A 24,371-nucleotide genomic window follows, 5' to 3' on the forward strand; every position below is an offset into this window, starting at 1 on the left:
ATAGTCTCCATTTGTTTTGGATACCAGTTTGCCTGTGGAAGTAAAACACAGGACAGAATGTCCCCAGTTCAATGACAACATTAACGTAACTGAGTATTCATACATTTTAACAGGTTCAGATACAGTTTAGGTCTCCAGCTTTTGCTTTCCACCTTTAACAGACCTGGGGAAGACTTTTCTGCTGAGATCTCTTAGGCAGCTGGTACTTGGCTCATTCTTTGGATGGAGGCCATGGAGCAGGGCTGGGGGAGGGGTGATATAGGTTTCCCCCACGATCTGAAAGAAGAGTGTTCTGATGAAACCTTTCCTGAGCCGAAATAGCATAAATTGAGGAAGTAGTTACCTTAGGACACATCCTGCTAACAGATGCACAAAATAAATGGAGATAAAGCACAGATTGTCACAGATACAGTTCAAAGCTATGGTGGCTTGATGCTGAGTGCAGCTCCCAGGGAAGGAGCTTGGCGGTGCCACTCTGGCAGCTCTGAGTGCGTGCTGCTTCTATAATGGCTCACTGCAAAACAAAAGCTGAATGCTGTTTCAGCTTTCACCTTTTTCGTAGAAGTGAAAATCCTCTTCAAATTTCTTTCCATTAGTGAAAACAGGTACTAATATAGGTCTTTCATAAAAGCAAAGCAGTGTAAAGTGAAGTTTCGAAAAGTGGGGGATGCCTGTAGTTGAGAAGGAGCAAAGAGCCTCTTCCTGTCACAATTAGGGCAGAAACAGAAAGCAGAACTTGTGCTTCCTCGTCAGCACACTTATTCTGAAAAAAATAAATTGGCATCATGGTGACCAGTGTTTTAGCTTTAAGATTCTGTCACAGCTTTGTCAAGAGGTTAAGGAACTCATTTCTTTTGATACTTGTCTTACCCTCATTTTTATGTTGAGTTTTGCCATGCAGGTACTCTTACCAAAGTCCTCAAAATCCAAGTACCCATAGAGTAAGAAGTCCAGTAAGTTGTTTAGAGGAAATGCGTTTTAAACAGTAGTTAATTAAATGACCCCAGGAAAGACCCATTTTCCCCCATGGCTTTCTCTGAACAGCCAAGCCTGGGGGCCTGTGAGGCCAAGCAAAAGAGAACTGGCTGTCTGTGCATCACACTTCAGAGAGAAACAGGGCCCAGCACTGCCCTGAGGCGAGGACAGAGACTCGGCCATCTGGGAATCTGTAGTGAGCTCTCACGTATACTGAAAACATGTATCCTTAGGAAAATTAGAATTCAGTGAGCCTCCTTTCTATTGGACAGTGTTCAGAAGCTCCTGCAGGATGGCATCAAAACATTCTGAAGATTCCTTACAGGCTCTGCAGTTAACAGTCCTTAGTAATGCCTTTGTAATGCAGATCAGTAGTATTTGCCTGAAGCTTCCTGAATCAAGGCCTAAAAGTAAATCATGGCCCAGGGTGGACTGTGGAGAAAGCCTGAGACTACGCTGCTGACAATATATGAAATTTACTGTTGTAACCAAGTCCACATACAAGGAAGGATTTGATCAACTAGTCCAAGACGCTACAACCCAAAGACAACAAATTCTTGCATTTACAAGAAAGAAAATCTCTCCCACCTTGGCCAGATATATCAGCTGCAAAACCATACAGATCAGCACCTTGAGCTAATAAAAGTTTTAGAAGTCAACTTCCACAGCGAAAATCAATGTAGGCAGAAGGTTTAGAACAGAATTCCCAGGTAGGGAGGAAGTGAATTTCAGAGCAAGCGCTTAGGGAAGGAAATTCCTCTGTACATATTAGCCACATTGAGCATAGCCACCGTGCCAGCCTCAGTAGTGAACAGAACATTCACTTGCCCTGTTACTGGTGGTAGAGAGAGAAATGGAAAGGCAGGGCAGATGTGAAAGCTGTGACTAGAGCTGTGAGGGTGAACCACAGCAGTCTTACAGTTTCTGCTAACCCCTGTGACTTGCCAAGGTGTTCAAGCAGTAGAAATAAGGAAGCAGGTTAAGAAAAAAAAAAAAAAGGCAAGAGCCTTCTGATTTAAGTAAAGGTAACCAGATACAACTAACTAAAATGAAGCAGTACAAGGAGGGGGTGATTTATAGACCAGCAATTGGTGGCTGAAGGCACATAACTAATCAAGAATATAATAGGGGAGCTCCTGAGTCAACGACAAAGATCCCAGCCACAGTGACATCTGGAGCTCAGGCCTGCTGATCCAGCAGCACAGGAGAGGAACACTGGGCCTAAGCCTTCAAGGAACCAAGCAAAAGTTGGCTCAATTCAGCAGATGCTCCTAACCAGATCAAAGAAACACCACAGTGCAAAGCTAACAAGATCAACGGGCCACAAAATCAGCTCTGGACCATTCTGGTTGAAGATACAGAGGAAGAATGCTAGGTTTTGGAGCGGGAGGAGAGCTACAGCAACCAGATGCCAGGCTGCTTCTGCTGCCCCTCAGACAGCACCTCCAGGGCTGCTAGCTCTGGAGCCTTGGCTATCTCACTATCAGGAGTCACAGATTCAAATGGCCACAGGGGCTGGACAGGAAATGCAAAGGAGTGAGGCAGTCCAGGTGGGGACGCGTGAGCTGGAGACCACAGTCCTGCTACGAACAAGGCAGGCCCTGCTCAGCTGCAGCTGATAGGCTGCCTCATGGGGATTCAGGTCCAGCGTTCCCTAAACTACTGTTTCAGAAGCCAGAGATCTAAATTTTTATGTCAACTTGACTTTAAATGTTGGCAGCAGACCAAACCAAAGCACAACTGCAGGCCACGTCTGGCCCACAGGCTTCCCAGTTTGCAGCCCCTGATCTGGAGGCTGATCAACAAGAATCGCCCAAGTCCCTTAAACACCCCCACCGCACTTCTGAGGCCTTGGGGGAAGAAAGGTCTCGTGAACCTGACTGGAGAACAGGCCTGGGAACTGCAGCAGCTGGTGACGTTCCTGTTTACTTGGTACTCCACTGAAAAGAAGAGAGCAGACACCAGAGGATCTTTCTAGTAGAAGCAAGTGTGGCCTTCAAAGAGCCCCAGACAAGAGTCAAAGATGAGATCACTCAGGTGGCTCAAGAAAGGAAAAGGATTTATTAGCCCATTTCTAGGACAGGGACCCGGGGGCAGTGGCCGGGTTCAGTGTTCTCACATTCAGAGGGAAGAAAAGGCAGCAGGGCAACCCGCCTGACTGCCTTCACTCGTTCTCATCTATACAGCTTTGTGCTCGCAAAAACCATCCTCTTCTCCTGCAGGGAGGACACAGGGCCCGGAGGGAGAGAATGGCTTGGCTTTACTCTTGGCCTTTACAGACAGAGCCTGGGCTGGGGACCCAGGGCATCAGCCATTCTGTTCACACGGAGCAAAACTTGGGTCTGGAAGGGATAGGCAGCGGGGCTCTGGCCAGCCATTCTGAAGGTCTGCTGCACCGAGCCCGAAGCACGGGCTGCTTCCGCTCCTTGACGCTTCAGGCAGATCTTAACTTTATTTATAAACAAGACGAAAATCCAAGCAGCATTAATTTAGGGGAACAAAAAATGGTTTAAAAAAAAAACCATGGAGGGGCAGGACAAGGAGGTGGTGAGCATCCAGAATAGGAGGAGGAGGAAGCAGGAAGAGCCAGAATTCCACTGGGTGCCGAATGTGCTTCTGCGTCTCCGCAGCTGGGGAGGCCCTTCCTTCCTGCTCCCCCAGCTGATGGCCAGACAGCAGAGGGGATGCGGTAGTGACTTTAGGACAAGCCCTGGAGCCCTGTCTGGCCACTGCCATGGGGAGTACCATGGATTGACCCCAATCAACTCCCACCTTCACCATCACGCATGTGAAGAAGGTTTTTAACTTTCCTGTCCAAAGTCCTCTGAGAATTTCTTCACTTTCAGGAGGTCATCTGCATTCACGGTGGGCCGAGTGGTGGCCAAAGACCGGAGCATGTCCGACTGCAAAGACAAGTGCTTGTGGGTGAGGGAGGCTGGGCTCCAGGGCCTCAGCCTGCCTTAGTCTCAGCCCCATGCAGTCCAGGGTGGGAAGAGCCCTGCCGCCAAGGTCACGCCCCAGCCCCTAATGCAGAACTCCCGTTGCCTGGCTTCTGCCTGAAGGCCTCCTGGGGCAGGGACGCTCCCCTCCTGAGGCAGCTCATGTCATTTCCAGACGGCCTACTTCCGGTTGAGAGAATCTAAGTTCCCATTATCTCTTAACTCATGTGAGAAGCTCTTTTCCAACTGCATGCCCACCACACCAGGCCCAATGGCAAACACTTGCCTCACAGAACTGGCAAGACCACGATAAGGAGAGGCCAAGAACAGTCAGATGAAAGGCTGCCTATGCAACTGCACCAAATCAAACCGTGCTGACAGACATTTACTGGTTCCTTCTGTGTACAAAACAAGCTCTGTGTAGTCCTCTCTCCCAGCTGGCCACTTACCATGCAAACCACAGGCTCTAAGAGTTTGTCACCGGGGACATCCATCCAAGTCATCTCCATGGCCCCTGGGTCCCCTGGTGAGCATGGGGTCAGGAGGTCGTCAATCATAATGCTAGGGTTGGTGCGGGAAGGGCCACAGACCTGAAACCAAACAGGAGTTTGACTGGCTGGAGGGGTTGCCCCTTGGCGTTTGGGGAAGGGGCAGGACGTCTCAGGTTTCTGAGTCCTGAGCAGAAGGTAATAGCATGGTATGAACAAATGCCTGGGTTTCTAGATCATCAGTCTGATCTGACTGATGGGCTCCTTCAAACCCTTGGGCTGGGCAGTCACTGTGGCTCCAAGTCTGATTTCAGAGGTTCGTGATCAGCATGCTATTCCAGCTACTACTCTCTGGAATCTCAATCTGTGGCCCAAATACCTAGAAAGCTTCCTCTTCCTCATCAGCTCCATCAAATCTCACCACAAGTGCAGTGACATCAAAATGTTTTTCCAACCGAAGGCTGCGTGCTCCATTGGCAACATCTCCCCAAATATCCCCAAGGCTCAATCCCTCCCGTCCTTCAACTCTTGACTTAGTGTCACCCAGTATGGCATATCCTTTAAAAGTGAAACCTACCCACACCCCCTCCAAACCTCAGAAACACCAGACCTCCCTCCCCGGCTCTGTCTTCCCCTCATTACCTCTAAGAAATGAGTTTTTATTTTGTTGTCTTGTCTCCCCCACTAAAAATGAGGCTCCTGTAGGGCAGGGATTTTTGTCTGCTGTGGTCACAAGTGTCTCCCCAACACCTAGAACAGTGCCAGGCACACAGTAGGACCCTCGGCGACACCTGACAAACATCTGCTGCGTGAATGGAGTTCCTCTTCATGGTGTGTGATTTTGTACCCACTGCTTTCAGACATGCAGCAGGGTCTACCACGCGCATCAGCACAGTGCTGACTGCAGGGGTGGCAGAGGTGACAGTCATGGTACCCTGTCCTCGAGCATCACACAATCTGAGATGGTCACCCTCCAGCCAGAACTGCAGGGGAGGTGGAAGCAGGTGCAACCCCAGCCCCTGGAGTCAGAGAGCTCACCATGCACTTACCCTTGGCTCCCCAGGAGACCCAAAATGTGTCACCCAAGCAGCCAGAAAGCCAATATCCCCTTTCCTGTGACACTTTCTAAGCAATTCCTTGCTGGCCCACTCACCTTTCTGAAGTGTGTTGCTGACTGTACTTTCCTCACGGGCTGCATGAGGGAATCCCGCACGATGATGCTGATGTCTGCGCCCGAGTAGCCTTCCGTCTTCCGGGCCAGCTCGTGGATGTTGGCTTCTGTGAGGTTGTGAGGAGTGCTCCCCAGATGCAACCGGAACATCTGGGCACGGGCAGCCTCCTCCGGCAATGGGATATAAATTCGCTTTTCAAACCTAGAGAGACAAGCACATGGCAGGACTTGAGAGCAGATGGCGGGATGGTCTCAATGGAGAGGCTCGGGGGGCCCTCCAGAAGCCGGCTTCACTAAGGGCTCTGCAGACACGGAGAAGCCGCCAGAGAAACGGGGTCAGGCTGCACCCCCTGCTGCCAGCAGCAGGTTGACCACGGCTGGAGACAGATCTCGGCCCCTGGCTCCTACTGGGGAAGACTCACCTCCTTCTAATGGCTGAATCCAAAACCCACGGGATGTTTGTGGCACCAAGTACCAGAGTCCCATCATTGTTATTCCCCACCCCTGTGGAGAAAGGGAAACACAGACGCCAACTCAACACCTGCAACGATCAGTCAGAACCTGTGGGAAGGACCTCAGGGACTTTGCATCCTGAACTGGAGCTGTCCCTGTGACACCACCATCAGGGACCCGGCTGGCTTTACTTGGGTGAAGAGCCCTACAGCCCTGCCTGCCTTGGGAGGGGCGGAGAGGTGGCCGGCCAAGGCCGCAGTAACCTCTCCTCAATGAAAAGGAGCTAAGAATTGCTTCTCTGATATCCCCTCCACCGAAAGGACAATCAGATCCAGCCACAGCTAAATAATGACGCCCTAGGCTGGCTTTAGCGGGGGACGAGAACCAGGGAGGGGACCCGGGACTGGCACACACCCTGCATCTGGACCAGGAACTCTGTTTTGATCCTTCGGGCGGCCTCACTCTCATTTTCGTTGCGGGATCCGCAGAGCGAATCCACCTCGTCAATGAAGATGATGGAGGGCTTGTGCTGCCTGGCCAGCTCAAACAGATTCTTGACTAGCCTGTGAGGGTGAGACACAGGGTTGGGATCCAGACACCTGCACACATGCCCAGCCGGGGTCCCAGGCACCACCTCTCCTCTCGCCCTTCCCTCGGACAGGCTGAGACGACAGAAAAAATGGTGGTAACAAATCCTCTGGCAGCACTGCACTGAGAGGAAGAGCAAGCCTTGGCACCAACTTCAAATCCTGGCAGCCCCATTCATTAGCTCTGGTCTGAGGACAAGTCACTTCCCTTCCTCTCCGCCTCAGTTTGATCGTCTGCAAAATGGGAGCCGGTGTGGGGAATAAGTTAACTGTATAAAGTCCCCAACAGAGAACACTCAGCTGAAACCCAGTTACTGTGAGTGCCTTTCCCTTCCCTTCATGAGGACTCATGGCTCCCAAGTTCCCTTCCAGTCTCTGTTGGCTCTGTCAGGACCGTGTCCCACCTGAGGAGCTAGCAAGATACCCCTCTCCCAGCTACTCTTCCCGGCCATCCACAGCGGCTCCTCTGGGAGGTGATTCCAAGGGCAGGGAAGCTGGACCACGAGCAGCTGCCAGGGCTGCCAGGAGAGTGGAGCCTGGCGGCTGACTTACTTCTCACTCTCCCCCAACCACTTAGACATCAAGTCTGAGGAGGACACAGAGAAGAAGGTAGAGTTGTTGGCCTCCGTTGCCACTGCTTTGGCCAGGTAGGATTTCCCTGTGCCAGGGGGTCCAAAGAGCAGTATTCCCCGCCAAGGGGTACGCTTGCCTACGAGAAAGAATGAACTGAAGTAAGCTTCTTCCTGATTGGGGAAAGGGAACAGAAAAAAGCAGAGGGGCCTCAGTCATGGTAAACACAGTCAGAAATGAAAAGTTCTACATGACAACTTTGCTCTAGGAGCAAAGGGAACTAAATCACCTGCCGAGGGCTTGATCCTAGCCCTGGCTCATGACCCCCAGGACCTGGCAAAGTGACACTGGCTGGCACTGGTTCCTGACCCTGCCTACCACTGAGATGGTCGAGTCAAGGTTCTAGCCACAAAAGTGTTTCTGACACTGGAGAGAAGCCAAGGAGCAGATGACCGTGATGAGCAGGCCCTGGGCCCTTGCCTGCTAAGGGCAAAAGGGAGCCGAGCCACCATCTGCCACCTGGACACCTTCATAATGGGGGCCCTCAGCTGGTGGCCTCAGAAGTCTGATTTTTCTTTTTTTTTTTTTTTTGGCCACGCCACACGGCTTGCAGGATGTTAGTTCCCCGACCAGGGACTAACCTGAGACCACAGCAGTGACAGCGCAGAGTCCTAACCACTGGACCGCCAGGGAATTCCCAGAAGCCTGATATTTTTGCATCTGGGCCTAAAGTGGCTCAACTCTTACCTGTGAACAAGTGTGGGAATTTAATTGGCAAAATGACAGCTTCTTTGAGGGCCTCCTTGGCCCCCTCCAGCCCGGCCACGTCATTCCACCGAATGTTGGGCTTCTCCATCACGACAGCACCTGCAAGATGAGGGCAGAGCCTTCGACCTGGAGCCCAACTCACCAGGGGGTCCTTGCCACGTCCCCCTCCCGTCACTACAGGCCTCAAGCCTCTTACCCATCAGCTGTTCTTGCAATTTCTTTTTCTCTGGATTATCCCCTTCACTGTCACTATCGCTGCTGGGAAAGGAAACAGAAGATGACAGGCTGGAGCAAGAGGCAGTTGGCAAGGGGCCTCTCAGAGCAAGGCCAGGCTCTGGCTACCAGCCTGGTGCTAAAAAGATGCTTTCCCTGCTCAACAGTGGTGAGAGACCCACAGACAGGCACCTCGGAGATGTCGGGGCCACACATCATCAGCACTCCCCTCTGGATCCTCCAGGAAACACTCTCATAACCCACCCTCGCTCCTTCATCAAGGGCCTAAGAATCGCGGCATGTGTCCTCTCTGGAAGGCTGGTGAGGGACCTGTGCTTTGGCTGGACTTCAAGAGCAGCCAGGCAAGCACTTGGAGCTGTTACTGGCCTTTCATAGGGACTCAAAACAGGACAGCAAGTGGCTGTGCCTCCAGGGCCAATCCCTATTTGGACATAAGTAACTTGCCATCCTTAAAACTCCTCCAGCCATCCTGAAGGTGCCTGCCCTCCTGCCCCGACCTCAGTGTGTCTCGTACTCGGGGCAGTCTAAGCACAGCCGTGTCCCCTCCATCCAGGAGCAGGGCCTCCCACTCTGCGGAGGCAGCTGACACACCACCTTCCTCTCTCCTACTCCCCCGCTGGGCACCCTCCCCTCCCCTCCAGGACACCACTGGCCTTTGTGCTCAAACCACAGATGGGAGGTGACAGGCTGTAGAGGGAACACTGGCTTTAAAGTCAGAAACAGAGGCCCCGGGTGTGGGTCCAGACTCCATCAAGTACCAGCTCTGTGGCCATCCCTGAACCTCTCTGAGCCTGCTGCCATATCTGTCAGATGAAGATGAGAATAACAGCAGCTGACATTTATTCGATCCTTACTGCGCTCCAAGCCCTCTTCTCAGGGCCTTACCCACATCATCTCATTTACTCCTTAGAGCAACACTAGGAGGTAAGTCCCACTACCTTCCTCCTCCTACAGATGAGGAACCTGCAGGCCCAGGAGGGTCATGGCACTTTTCCGAGGTCACACGGCTAGGAAGTGGCAGAGCTGGGCTAGATCCTCAGAGTCTGGCTCCCCACCTTGCCCACAGCTTTTCCATACAGATCCAATGAGATGATGTATTGATAAGAGGAAGTTTCCTGTAAAGTGCCTGACGAAGGCAGCTGCAGGCATTATCACTATTATGAATAGAATTTCCCAAAAGGAAGGTGCCAGGGAAGAGTCCACAGCAGCATCAGCACCAAGACGACGGCGACACAGGAAACAGACACCTGTTCGTGGGGGCTCTGGTCCCCACCAGGTCCTCCGCTCCTCCGTACTCACCCCTTGCTCTCGCTCTGGTTCTCTTTGACTGGCTTCTTGCCATGCTTCTCTTTATTTCGTAAATAATCCTTCAGCTTCTCTGCCCGGTCTAGGTACTGCATGCACTTGGCTCGAATGCTCTCCTTGGCCTTGTCGCTGTGTGCCTCATCTGCAAAGAGGAACCACATAGGGGCCCCTGCGAGCCCCCGTGTGCCCGCCCTCCTCTCGCAGGGGCTCTGCGGCTGGGGAGGACCCCACGTGGGACTCACACTTGATAGCGTGCAGGAAATACTCCACGGCATGCTGGTAGAGCCGGAGGGCCTCCTCGTAGTTCTTGGCTTTATCCTCTTCTGTGGCTTTTGTCACCAGATCAATGGCTTTCTGGAAAGGCAAAACATATAACCCAGTGCTTCCCAAGAGATCCAGAAAGCCCCTGGGTTCCAGGCAGCAGGAATACACCGATAAGGGATATTGCCAGGCCCGGGAATCTGTCAGTCACAGACCTTTATGTTGGCCTACTTGTCCAACATCAACTAGAAAGGCCCTGAAAGGAAGCTTTAAAAGACAGCCGTTCCTCTTCACAATACACTCATACAGTTAAAAGCAACCTCCTTCTCAGTCAAGCAGAAGCCTGATCATATATCTCAGGTTAGGGCTCAAAGGGAGAGTTCACTTTCTATTTCACAGCTTCAGGGGAAAGAGAAATAGACCTGGACTGAGAGCCTGCAACAGGGCAAACCCCAGAACCAACTGCTTGCTGTGTGGTTCAGCATGGAGGCCAGAAACCACCCTTGACCTCACGGGCCAGAGAGGAGCCAGCCAGCTAGGAAAGTCCTCCATCGACCCAAGAGTTTTATGAGATGGACCTAAAGGGATCTCTGCTTCTTTCTACTGGCCCAACTCACTTCTCTAGGTTGAAAAGAGAAGATAGTTTCCCTAAAGTTGAGACCTAGGGAAGGGATGCTTAGACGTGTGATTCAATACACCAGTAGATCCAGGAGGAAAAGTGTGTGCTTACTCCAGAGGCATATATGAGCTGCCAGTGGAGGGGAGTGATCCTCTGGAACCTCCTAAGAACTCTGTGAGAGTCTTTGTAAACCTCTTAAACCCTGTAGGCCTGTACTCTGCCCTGAACTTAAAGCATGCTGGATCTTTCAGGCAGCTGCCCCACGACTACATATCCAGTTTTATTTATTTATTTATTTATTTTTGCGGTACGCGGGCCTCTCACTGCTGTGGCCTCTCCCGTTGCAGAGCACAGGCTCCGGACGCGCAGGCTCAGTGGCCATGGCTCACGGGCCCAGCCGCTCAGCGGCATGTGGGATCCTCCCGGACCGGGGCACGAACCCGTGTCCCCTGCATCGGCAGGCGGACTCTCAACCACTGCGCCACCAGGGAAGCCCCATATCCAGTTTTAGAAACCACAGCTTTACCAACCCCGGAAGCACTACCAGAATTATCCTCTGCAGGCTGATACAGCACTAGACACCAGGCAGGCAGAACCCACTGTATACATACAGTTCCGTCCACAGTGAACAATAAGCCTCCTGACCAGCTCTTGGCAGGGCCTGGGCATCTGTGCAGCCCTTTCTCATCTGAAAATAAGAAGTCTCAGAAAGACACAGGGAGTGCTACACAACAAACAGACTGGGATAGATTAGGCCAGGCTGATGTTAAACAAACTCACCAGGTTGAAGAGAGAGGAAAGGTGAGTGTTGGCTACTGTTTTCAAGCTTCAGCTCCCTACAATATTTACAAATAGATAATGGCTAGGCACTCTGAACCTTCCTGCAATAATTAGTTTAACCACAGCTTCACGTGTCTACTCTCCTCCACAAGGCCCTTCCTCCAGATAGACATGAAAGGGGTGCTCCTATCATCAGTGGCTTCTAGTTTCCAGAACACACCCCCCCAGTTCCTTGGAATTTTCCACTCTATACACTTTGCTTGGGTCTGTCCTTTTGAAAGGGGGGCTCCCAACGATACTCCACGTACGCTCTGCCTCTCACATGGCAAGGCAGGCCCCTCCCCTCCCTCCTTCTGGATACTCTATTAATTAATGCACCTCAGAGTACATTCGGTTGTTCTGGCAACCATAAATAGTTTTTCACATACAAGAGGACTGAGTTGCAACTTGGAGACGAACAGTTTTGCATAACAGGATGGAAAGGTGACAAATAAAACTACCAGCCCTGCTGAATCTCTAGTAACAGGTGTGCCAAAGGATGAGGATGAAAGAAAAGGGTAACAAAGATGTGCTAACAGAGGAGGTGGCAAACTTTCTGTAAAGGACCAGAATGTAAATATTTTAGACTTTCCTGCCATACAATCTCTGTTGCAACTACTCAACTCTGTCTCTGTAGCTCCAAAGCAGCCACAGACAATATGTAAACGAATGAGCAGAGATGTGTTCCAATAAAACTTTATTTATAGATACTGAAATTTGAATTTCATGATTTTCACATATCATGAAATACCCCTTTTTTTCAGACACTTAAAAACGTAAAAACCGGGCTTCCCTGGTGGCGCAGTGGTTGGGAGTCCACCTGCCGATGCAGGGGACGCAGGTTCGTGCCCCGGTCCGGGAGGATCCCGCATGCCGCGGGGCGGCTGGGTCCGTGAGCCATGGCCGCTGAGCCTGTGCGTCCAGAGCCTGTGCTCCGCAGCGGGAGAGGCCACAGCAGTGAGAGGCCCGCGTACCGCAAAACAAAAAAAACAAAACAAAAAACCCCCGTAAAAACCTAGGACACGATGTTAAGTGAAAGAAGCCAGTCACACTGGACCACATATTATAATTCCATTTATATGAAATGCCCGGAATACGGAAATGCATAGGGACAGAGGGTAGATTAGTGTTTGCCTAGGGTTAGGGGGAATAGAGGGACCAGGAGGGGAGATGTGTGCTAAAGGGGCCAGCGTTTCTTTCTGGGGTGATGAAAGTGTTCTAAAAGTGATTGTGGTGATGGTTGCACAACTATGAATATACTATAAGCACTGAACTGTACACTTTAAATAGGTGAATTGTATGGCATGTGAGTTATATCTTAATAAAGCTGTTCTTCTAAAAAAAGGAAAAAACATTCTTATCTCACAAGCCCAATAAAAACTGGGCAGGTGGGATCTGCAGGCCATGTTTGTCGACCCGTGTGATAACAGCTTCTGCTGGTGGATGGTGGGGCTTGGCTTTGGACTCCAGCAAATTCCTGGCTTAGTACCTCACTGTATTCCACGCCTCTGTTCCTCTCTTTTTGTCCACCTGGAGTAGCCATCCCTCCTCCACCTCCAGGTATCTGCATGCCCCCCCATCCTTTGACCACCCAGCCAAATGCCTCTTCTTCAATGACCTCTTGCCCAACTTCCCCAAGCACTGTGTCTGTCATCACTTAATGAGCACTTAGTATGTAACCGACACTGTGTTAAGAATGTTTTACCTGACTTACTCAATCTAGAGCCACTATCACAACCACCCTATACAGGGTATTACCCCACTTTACTGACGGAAAACCCGAGATTCCAAGATCAGCTAACGAGCGCCCAAGGTCACATGCTAGTGAGTGGCAGAGCCGAGATTCAAGCTCAGGTCTGAGGCAAAACAGTTTCTGTTTTCCGGCCCAGCAAATGCCGGCAGCACCTGGAGGATGGGTCAGTCATGCATCCAGGTGGCGCCACCCCAGCACCACCCGACGCGATCTAGGGAATGAATGAAGGGTCTTTGGCCGAGAAGAGGAAATCGGAGACCGTGGAAGGAGCGGGGGTTTGTTCGAAGGGAAGCAGGAGGAGGAGGAGGGGAAGCCAGCGGCCCGACCGCGGGCCCGAGCTTCCCGGGTGTCGCCTGTGAGGCCCGGGTGAGGCTGATCCCCAGGGCAGTCCCGGGGCGCCGGCTACACGTAGCGGCCTCGGGGCTCTGCGCGGCCGAGAGAGCCGGGCGTTCTGGACGGGAGGCGACCCTCGGCTCCGACCGCGAGAAAAGAGAAACGGGCGGAGGCGACGACAGGGCGACGGGGCGGGGGCGCAAGGCCGGGGCTCCGAGGAGGCCGCCCGCCTGCCCGCTCGCAGGCCCCGCTGCGCCTCCTTCGGCCTCCTCAAGCCGGGCCGGGCCGCGCCGCGCCGGGCCGCGCCGCGCCGAGGTACCTGGAGGGTTGACGTTGTCATTTCATCTCCTGGGTCCGCCCCACACCCCGCGTAGCTGCTTGCAGCCTCGGTCCGGCCCCGAGAGCCAAGGAGCTGGTTCGGCGCGGGTAGCCCGGCGGGTCGGCGGTGGGCGCGGGCAGGGTGGCCGGTCGCAGGGGAGCGGAGTCCGAGGGCGAGCGAGTAGCGCGGCCCAGAGCGGTCGGGCCCGAGCCGCGCGGCTGCCCCCCGGCGGCCACGACCGGCACTGCAGGCGCCGCTCCCCGCCGTGGCTGTGGGACTAGGGCCCGGACGGGGCAAGGGGCGTGTCGGGGGTGGGGCGCGACTGGGGGCCTGAGGGGGCGGGGCCAGAAGCAGAGCGAAGTGGAATCCTCAAGTCCTGGATCCCACTTTGAATAAAACAGCACCTATAAGGCAGTTTTTACTCGCAGAATAAGCCTGACTTCCCAGAGCTTTGGGTTCCTGATGTTTAACAGGGTATAATAATAACAATTAGTATATACCTTGTCTGCCTTTCGGAGAAGATGAATGAGCTAGCTAATGTAAACAGTGTACCCTACACTGGGGCTCAGCCCCTGGTAACAGGTTATTATGAGGCCGGTGGTGCTGTCTGAAGCCAATTCTGTTTTCCTTTATACTACTTTTCTCCTTAGGAAACTGATTTTCTTAGGCCTCCAAAGCTGGGGGCTCTACCAAGGTGAACTTAAGCAGAGCAGATTGGTTGTTCACATTCATTGAGTTCAGCATGTTTAAAAAACCAATAGGAAGGATCTAGTAAAGAAAGCTAGCCAACGGGAATAGGACCAAAGCCTAGGTGGTTGGATTGGCTGCAGACATTACAGTGGGAGCAGAGAAGATAGTTGCCTACCTAGGCTGGCCAGAAGGTAACAAGAAGTTAGGAGAGTACCTTTGGATGGATTCTGTTTTCTTGGTGAATTAGAAGGAAAGAGAATCTGCTGAGAGAGAGGGAGAGAAGGTAGAAGGCCTGGGGTGTGAGGACAGTAGGGATGGTTTGAAATCATTTCAAGTGAACTGTGTTAAGGGCAAACCTGGTAAAGGGTGGCAACTTCTATAAATGTATAGAGATGACAATTTGCTTTGGATTTTTCTCCCCGGTACTCAGCCGCTCGAGTGCGGGTTCATCCGTGAGGCTGCCATGAAGGTAGAGCAGCAAGGGAATTCACAGGTTTGGTGAGTGTGGTACTGCAATGGAATCAGAGCCAGGTAAGGTGGGAAGTGAATAGGGAGAAAGTAAAAGTGTCAGTGGACTAATTGAGGACTCCAAAGATTGAAGGATAGTCACAGTGGGAACACACTGGAGAGGGATGCTTCAGTTTTTAATTTTGGAAATGGCTGTTTCAGGTATAACACAGTCGAGGGGCTACCATGGGAGCTGGAGGATGGGTGAGATGGAGTGAAGGGGCCATCATCACACATGGGGAGTTCAAGGAACCAAAAGACCCGGTGCTGAGCATCCCTGTGGACACTGGAGTCAGGATAATGGCAGGAGTGGCAGGACAAGGCCTTTGAGGAGTCTGGGTGAGATGAGGAGGCAGACACCCTCCAAATCATGGCTTCTCAGCTTCTACCCTGAAACACTGCTCTTTTAGACACTGATGGCTGAGTGGGGAGGCTTTCATTTGATGTCTGGCACCAATGATGTTATGTTATAGTCACTATGCTTTTGCATCATTGAGAGCGCAGGGCTGGGGCTTTTCCAGGGGCCTGGCACAAGACAGATACTCAATATCTGCTGGAAGAACTAATAATTAACTAAAGAATTAATAAGCAAACAAAAGAGAGGGAACTAACTGGTGGATAAGCGTGAAACAGAGAAACTGAGAACATATTAACTCCACTTATTTGATAGGCTGTTCCAGCTGGAAGACAGAATTAAAATGAAAAGTCCCTACAATTAGAGAGGTTTGTATTAGCCTGCTAGGGCTGCCATAACAAGATACCACAGGGTGGCTTAAACAATAGAAATATATTTTCTCACAGTTCTGTAAGCTAGAAGTTCAAGACCAAGGTGCTAGCAGGGTTGGTTGGTTTCTTCTGAGGCCTCTTTTCTAGGCTTACACATGGCCACACTTTTGCTGTGTCCTCAGAGAGTCTTTCCTCTGTTCACGTGAGCCATGGAATCTCTTTGTCCAAATTTCCTCTTCTTATAAGGACACCAGTCAGACTGGATTAGGGTCCATCTTAATGGGATCATTTTAACTGGATCACCTCTTTAAAGGCTCTATTTCCAAATACATTCTGAGGCGCTGAGGGTAGGGCTCAATGTATGAATTTTGGTGGGATACAGTTCAGCCCATAGCAAGGGCTGGCGGGGTTGAGTTCCACTGGCTGTGTTCATCTTCCCTTTGTTCTGCCTACTCTGCTCTGACCTCTTGCTTAGCTTGTCTTGCGTGAGCCTGCTGTCCAGACACTGACTGCTTTACAAGGCAGAGCTTCCGGGAGGAAGCCCCGCCTCCTAGAGGAACTTCTGTCCTGAGCAGCCGCTTCTGATGATGGGAAACCAGAACTCCTCCCCATCCCACTGGATCACTGGTCGTTGACTTTCTTCTAGGATGCTAGCTTGAAAACAGGCTCTGAGGACACCTCAGTTCTGCAGTGGCGTTGCCATTGCTGGGGATGGAGGTGTGAATGGAGGAAGGAAAGGGGGAATAAAGGCACTAAATCTAAGTTATTTGTGGGCTGGCACATGGAGCATGTTTAGGCTTGATTCTGAATCAGATCAATAACTTCATGTTCTTTTTCACTAGAGCGGAAATCAGATTCTCAGCTCCCACATTTTAGGTAGAAAGTCATTGACTTGCAAATGCCCAATTCCATTTGCTCTTTTTTTTATTTTTAATTTAAGTAATTGATTAACAATGTTGTGATAGTTTCAGGTGTACAGCAAAGTGATTCAGATATATATATTTTTTTCAGACTCTTTTCCATTATAGGTTATTACAAGATATTGAATATAGTTCCCTGTGCTATGCAGTAGGTCTTTGTTGTTTATCTATTTTATATATAGTAGTGTGTATCTATTAATCCAAAACTCCTAATTTATTGCCCCCCTCTTCCCCTTTGGTAACCGTAAGTTTGTTTTCTATGTCTATGACTCTATTTCTCTTTTGTAAATACGTTCATTAGTATCATTTTTTTAGATTCCACATATAAGTGGTATCATATATCTGTCTTTCTCTTTCTGACTTACTTCGCTTAGTATGATAATCTCTAGGTTCATCCATTTTACTGCAAATGGCATTATGTCATCCTTTCTTATGGCTGAGTAATATTCTGTTGTATATATGTACCACATCTTTATCCAATCCTCTGTCGATGGACATTTAGGTTGCTTCCATGTCTTGGCTATTGTAAATAGTGCTGCTATGAACACTGGGGTGCATGTATCTTTTTGAATTAGAGTTTTCATCTTTTCCGGATATGTGCCCAGGAGTGGAATTGCTGGATGTTATGGTAAATTTATCTATAAGTTTTTTAAGGAACCTCCACACTGTTCTCCATAGTGGCTGCCCATTTGTTCTTTCTTGCACAGCACTTTTCTGTATTGGGTTCTGTTGATGCTGAGAATGTGGCACTTGTTGTAAACCCAAGCTTGGACTAGTGAATCAACTCTCCTTAGCCAATACAACCTCATAAAATCAGACTATACAAACTCCAGCATTCTAGGGCTCATGCCAAGGAGTAGGTTCTGAGCAATTTGTTAAGGAGCTTCTTGGTTGGGGGCATGAACAGTGTGGAGGAGGAGGAATAAAAACAAGGTTCAGGGTTTCCCTGGTGGCGCAGTGGTTAAGAATCCGCCTGCCAATGCAGGGGACACGCGTTTGAGCCCTTGTCCGGGAAGATCCCACATGCCGCGGAGCAACTAAGCCCATGCGCCGCAACTACTGAGCCTGCGCTCTAGAGCCCGCGAGCCACAACTACGGAAGCCCACGTGCCTAGAGTCCATGCTCCGCAACAAGAGACGCCACCGCAATGAGAAGCCCATGCACCGCAACGAAGAGTAGCCCCCGCTCGCTGCAACTAGAGAAAGCCTGTGCGCAGCAACGAAGACCCAACACAGCCAAAAATAAATAAATTTATAAAAAAACAAGGTTCAGGCGAGTAACATTTCGGAGAGGTAGGGCCAGGGCAAAATTCTGCTGAGATATCACACAAAGTGACTGATACCAAAATAAATGGAGCACTGATCTCCAAACATGATTCTTGAGAAACCGTCTCTCACTTGCCCCTCCTCTGTGTGACTCAAAGTTTGATAAAGCTCAGATTGATCCAGTGATTAAGCTCCCATCACAAAGATGGTCAGTGGTAGAACTAGAACCGAAACTAAGTTTTTAAGAGTTTGGAGTTGTCCTAAATCTGTTTAAAAATGGCACCAGAAGAGGCTAAGATGTGACAACCAAACACATGATACTGGATAGGATCCTGTGCCATAAAGGAAAAGGAGACATTGTTGGGACGATTGGAGTACTTAAATGGGGTCTGTGGATGGGTGGTAGTGTTGTACCAAGGTTGACTTCCTGATTGGGAGGGCTGTAGGGTGGCAATACAGGAGAATGTCCTTGCGTTTGTAAAGTACACACTAGAGAATTTAAGGGTGATGACCATCATGGCAGAAAAAGACAAGAGAGGGTAATGGAACAAATGTGGTAAAATGTTAACAACTGGGAAATTTGGGTGACAGGGATGTAGGAGTTCTTTGTACTGTTCTTAAACCTTTCCTGTAAGTTTGAAACTATTTTAACATTAAAAAATGAAAAAAAAATACAAGTCTAAAAGCAGTTCTTTTATTTACAGTATAAAGGTTACAAAGGTATATATGTATTTATATATATAATACCCTTAAGTTGCAAATTTCATTGTAATGTACAATGCTCTATGTTGATGTGCAACTCAAGGGAAAGTGTTGTCTATGCATTATACTTACAGAGTACACATAAAGCTTTTTTATTATTACGAACACAAATACTGCCCTGTTTTATGCCATGGGTTTTGATTTGGTAGTCTGGTGATGCCAGAAGACTTAAGACCTAAATTTTAAACAACACTTAAAAAGAAGTCTTGTTTAAATACAGGGTTCCAAAAGGAAGGAAAACACCAGAATATGACATACTTCTAATTCTTTGTAGAAGTGTCATCCTAGCTTTCTAAGTCTTAATACTTAAAAAAATGAAAGTTGCGTAGGACAGCATACATACAAGAGGGTATAATCAAAGTTTGCACAGGTTAGCCAAAACAGGCCTTTATAGGTAGTGGTTTGCCACATTATTTTCTAAAGGACCTTGGGTCTGGTACCACAAGGGAAACAGATTCTTTGGGCACCCAGGTCTTATCATGCTGAATCCATCCAACAGACTGTAAACATAACACTGGAGTCCTAACTAGAGAAAAACAATCAGAAATTGGTTCTTATGATAGGGCAGATTTGCTTTAAGGTGTGAAGAGTATCATCAAGATTGATGATTGTGCCAAACCCAAAACTTAGTTTAGATCATTTCTCCTCCTCCAAATTCTGTTAATTCACAAAACAGAGGTGAAAAAATGTAACTGACACCCACCTGAACAGGACTGAGATAGAAGGAAAGCACTTCTTCCAACCTAGGAGGAACAGACACTTAACATGACAATACTTATGTGCTGGTTCCAATAGTATACAATCATTAGCACCTGATTGTCAAAGGGTAGGTTTAAAGTAAAGACCAAGACATTGAAGGCATGACCTAATTTGTGTGCACAACTCCAGGATGCTGAAAAACAAGGGGAAGGAGCCCATGAGACTGTGTTCCCTATGCCATTCCAATCACTGACCTCTCAGGGCCTTTCTGGGCATGACAAAGGATGTTGCCTGAAAGGCTGCCTCTAGTGATAGATGGAAGGCAAGCTGGATAGAAAGGGACTGTTACTGAAGGAAAATATGGAAAAATTCACACAACTGCTCTTTTTTTTAGGTGCCCTTTCTACTGAGTTTGAATGTCCAAGTGTTCTAGAATAAGTGGAATTTTGCTAAGTTTTAAATATCTTCATTATTTTGATCTCTCAGATGGAGCAACAGTCCATCTCCCACATGTAAGGACTTTCAGCAAATGAGATGTTTAAAGGCTGTAAATGTGAAAATGACTGGGTCAGCACAATCTATAAAGTGGGTAGATGAAATATACATTTCTCTTTTCTGTTTATAGTTAAAAGAAACTTTTCTTTAAAAAGACTTTCTCATTGATCCACTTTGGACAATAGAGCTAACTTTTTGTCATTGTTGTTGTAATTTATCTTACTAAGGATATTCTACACTAGTCTCCTTCCCAAACTAAAGCCTGATTTTGAATTAAAAAACGATGCATGATGAAAAGACCAACCTACTAAAATGTGCTTGGAGTTCTTCCATGCTGGCATGGATCAAAGACTGAGCATCCTTTTAAATATTTTCCAATTTGCCAGATAAGCAGAACTGCAGATATGCTTTGGTAAAAATATGAGGTGGTTAATTACTTAACCTCTGACTGATAAATAGATGGCATGGTGTGATTGAGAAGTAATGGATTATGTGCTACTTGAGGGCAGGAACTTTCTTTTGGACCTTTCAGTGCCTGTGAAGAACTGTACGTTAATAAATGCTTATTAGATGAAAGAATCCATGAATTAATATATCATTAGGTAGGTTTGCAGTTTCAAAAATTTCTCTAGGGTCCCAAAGAACCTTTTGTCTATTCATAAGAGACTTCTATCACTTTGGAAGAGGTGATAATCAGGTTCCAAAGGTGTACATGTGACTAGGATAAAGAGGGACTCAAAAACTTTTGCATTTGTGTCAACGGCAGGGAGGTAAGATTATTACAAAACTGAGTAAAGTACTTACAGGACTCAGAAGTTAGAAATCTACCAGAATACCTAATCTTACAATAAAATGAAGTATCGTTTCTCTGTTATATCCTTTTAGTTTCAACCAATCTATTTTGTGGCAATTCAAGGATTACAGTTCATTTGGTAGATTTTTGTTGACTACAATCAAATGTTCATTGGAAAGCAAGCAATCATTTACAAATGGCATATTTATGCATTATATCAAATGTAGATTCACTTTTAAAACCAGAATATGCTTTGGTTCAGTCACCTAAAATGGAAAGGAAGAATAGAGGTGACAAGAAATTAAGCTCACGTTTATCAAGTTTATAAAAGAAGAAATCTTGTTAAAATATTTTTCAAGTTAATACACAACAACCATTCTTCCAGTTGGCAGTTTAACTAGTGTCAAAAAGAGACGTGTTCTATTGTCTATTAATTGTACCTTACTTTAACTTGAAATTATCACTGATCTGCTAGATGTGTGTATGTGTGTGCTTTAGAGAAAGGGTTTCAAATCAACCACTTAAGTAGTCTATTACTAGTGTAAAATAAATTTCACTGAATATCCTTATACCATAGGAATAGCTATATTGCTCAAAAACACATAATCCTGATATACAGCATAATTATTTTAGAATTGTCTATCATCACACACCTATTGAGTGTCTCTATGCCCAGCACAGTGAAATATATAGCTTAAAAAGGTGGGCAGGGGTTGGGGGACTGCTGCTGTCAGTTTTTAAAGACAATATATATAACAAAATAATTGTAGATTACCAAAAAGTTAGAATAGGGACACAGAGAGAATGGTAGCAGATGTTAGATTCCTCTACTTTGATCTAATGGAGAAAAAAAAAAAAAGCCACAATAAGAATTCAAATTTAAATGAAAGAGATTTCCAATCTCAAGGTAGGATATAATACCACCTGGCACGTAATATACCTGATAGAGATATATAAAACAAATGAATATGACTATAATCAGATTCAACTTAAAGCTTAAGCAGAATCCCAAAGAAGTCTCTTTTCCTTACACAGATATGCAGATCTCAATATGCTTTGAGACCAAAGAGATCCGGCATTTTACCTCATTGGATATTGAAAAAAACGACCTTTGGCTTTCTAACCAGCCATTTCATTCATGGCGTCAACAGTGGATGGCAGCAACATCGAAATGTATGCTGGATATTTGGATGGTTTAAATATTATGTACAATCAATAGCTTATAACCAGTGAAAATAATAAGCATAAGTGTCTAAGATACAAAAAAAGCAGAGAAAGTGCTTAAGTCTACAGGTCTTCCCTGAAAGCTTCAAAAATGTTTAACTCTTTGAGTAAGCAGAGCTTTTAATAGATTTTGCATAGCAGCTTACAAGATAATTTGAATTAAAAATATGGATATAAATTAAACAAGGAGACCTGGAGGTTCTCTCAAAATTAAAAAAATCCATTATAACCTTTTCTCAAAAGTGGACACACTTTTGTCCATCAAAACCATTTACAATGAAATGTGTTTTTTCTAGGAGAAACATAGTCTTGTCCAGATTCCACACAGTTTAAATTTTTTTAAAGAGTAAATTTTGGTTTATTAGCTAAGTGCATTTAATCGGCTGAAAAAAGCTTTGTTACCATTCTGTTAGGAGGATAAATTAGAAAATAATCAGTAACAACTTTAATCATTTGTTGGTTAGAGAGATTTTTCCACTTATAAAAATATAAGAAATAAATAATTTGATCCCTCCTGCATGCAATAATTTTCAATAACAAACTTTGTGAGAGTACAGATGATAAAAACAAGCACTATCAGACTTTAGCTAGCCTAAAAAGTGCTAAAACATGGCTTTAAAATAGGTGAATGACATTTAAAGTAATATTTTTGATTCCTGTACATGTCCCAATATTTAATCTGAAACACTACTAGGTAGCTGAGTTTATAGTTACAACTACCTAATAAATACTTTATAAACATACATTAAAGTATTTCTTCATATAAAATATTAGATACTAATTTCCAGGTAAGATTTGTTTGAAGACTTCAGGAAAGGACTCACCTTTTCCAGAAAAAGTATAATTGAGCCTTTTCTTCCTTTCCTTTTTTTTTTTTTTTTTTTTTTCGGGGGGAGAGGGAGCGGAGACGTTTTAGAGAATGAGGAGGAAGAATTTTCACACACCAATTGGCTGCTCGTAGGCGTCTGTGTGGAATGTGGAGAAGACGTCTAAGCCCCTGTTCCTGAGGGCACGAGGAGTGTCCATCGGAATGAGGGGGCACTACTCTGCAGCTCCTTTCCACTCTACACATGGAAGCCCACCACATTCTCAACAATTTTCCTATTTCAAAATGAAAAAGAAATGAAAAGTCAGCTGTTCTATAAAAGATGTGAAATATCAAAAATGCCCCTCTTCAGTTATCACTTGAAAATATTTTGCCACATTTTGGCGTCTTAATACAAAATACCTATTTAGCAAGGCTGTCCCATTCATAAAAAGCACTTCATTTGTGGTTTGAAAATCCCACAAACACAATTAAAGAACAACCTGGTCACCCATGATTGGAAAGCTGCTGAAGTATGTTAAACAAGCAGCTGAAGGGCTCTTGCTCTTGGGGCGCTAGTGGTCAAAGGAAACCCTCCGTACACTTTCATTTCACATCAAGACTCAAAAGATACTAGAAACCTATGGATCTTGGCGCTATGACAGCTAAAGCTTGAGCAAAATGAGCCGAAATGCACACAGTGCTTACCTCTCCTGCCCATATTTTAATCATACCTTTTAACAGACCTTTTTTCATATAAGGAATGAGCAGCGTGCCTCAGAAGTTCTCCCAGAAAATATTCTCAGTGGCTTAGCCTTTCATACTAACACAGAAAACCTCACCAAACGGCTTTGCTGCAGATGTCTGTGACTGCATTGTTCAACTTCTCAGATTAATAATACTCTCACTGCCAAAAGTGTCTAAGCTCCCTTATCTGAGGGTATCGTGTGTTGAAATTCTGCTTCCAGAAACCATAGCTGGATCTTCAAGATACTTTCCTTCTTCTCTGATTTGCAAACGTATCCCAGATGGAACCAAACTTAGATTTATGAATTTTCAAAACATAAAAAAGCTCTTAAAATATATATTCTAGTCTAGATTTCCATTTCCAGTTTTAAGTAGATCAGACTTTGGGGACTGGAGCTGGGGGAAGAACTCATTTATGGGGAAGAGGGAAGACAATGAGGTTACAATGTCCAACTAGAGCTCTGCTCATGAGTCTGCTCTTTTATATGTCCCACCTATAGGTCAGTCTGCACTCAAACCAAATAGCTCTTGCTTTGCAAATAGTACATTTGTGGGTTTGTTTTTTTTTTCTTTTTCATCTTTGGACTGATACCCTTCTCCACCCTCCATAGTGCTCATGTCCTCTTACGGCATTCCTGATAACTCTAGTAAATGAGAACTATTCCTAGAACTTTCTTCAGAGAGCAGAGAGAACATGAAAGTCAGTGTTACCTTTTCTTTCAGATCTGGGGACTGTGCTAACCTTGACATTTTATATAGCTATTATACTATTTTAAATGTTTTCAGATATATACTCCTTCATAATTAGGAAAAAGAAGCTGAGTTCTCCAGTACCACAAAATCGGCAGTCTTACCGCTGCTATGTCCTAATGATGATATCTGGCAATGCTTAGCAAAGCCCAGGTAGCTGTTCCATGGTCTCATCACCCTGCCCACTGTAGGATGCATCACTGGGCCAGTACTGAATTAGAGTTGCTGATGGATGCCACTCTGCTGCCACAGAGGGAGAGGGCCAGGGCCAGGATTCTGCGTGGGCTCACACAGCTCAAAGCAATGTGACATGATGTTTGTGCTAAAGAGCGGGCTGGCTTCACTGACAAAGTATACTCTTTAAACAAGCTGGCTCTCCAGGATTTGTCTTCCT

The 24,371-nt window shown here is 47.0% G+C and overlaps 1 protein-coding gene across 1 annotated transcript; it reads right to left on the reverse strand.

The window, feature by feature from the left end:
* Window positions 1-3,017: 3,017 nt before the first annotated feature.
* Window positions 3,018-22,701, reverse strand: VPS4A (vacuolar protein sorting 4 homolog A; the record flags this gene model as incomplete). The annotated part of the gene is made up of 12 exons (XM_079724035.1): window positions 3,018-3,878; window positions 4,364-4,504; window positions 5,556-5,775; window positions 5,996-6,077; window positions 6,441-6,589; window positions 7,166-7,322; window positions 7,931-8,050; window positions 8,148-8,209; window positions 9,485-9,632; window positions 9,733-9,844; window positions 13,595-13,924; window positions 22,618-22,701. 12 exons carry the CDS (start codon window positions 22,699-22,701, stop codon window positions 3,777-3,779), a joined length of 1,707 nt encoding a protein of 568 aa, XP_079580161.1. The 3' UTR covers window positions 3,018-3,776.
* Between the last annotated feature and the right edge of the window lie 1,670 nt (window positions 22,702-24,371).

The sequence above is a fragment of the Hyperoodon ampullatus genome, assembly GCF_949752795.1.
Source record: "Hyperoodon ampullatus genome assembly, chromosome: 18".
Taxonomy (NCBI): Eukaryota; Metazoa; Chordata; class Mammalia; order Artiodactyla; family Ziphiidae; genus Hyperoodon; species Hyperoodon ampullatus.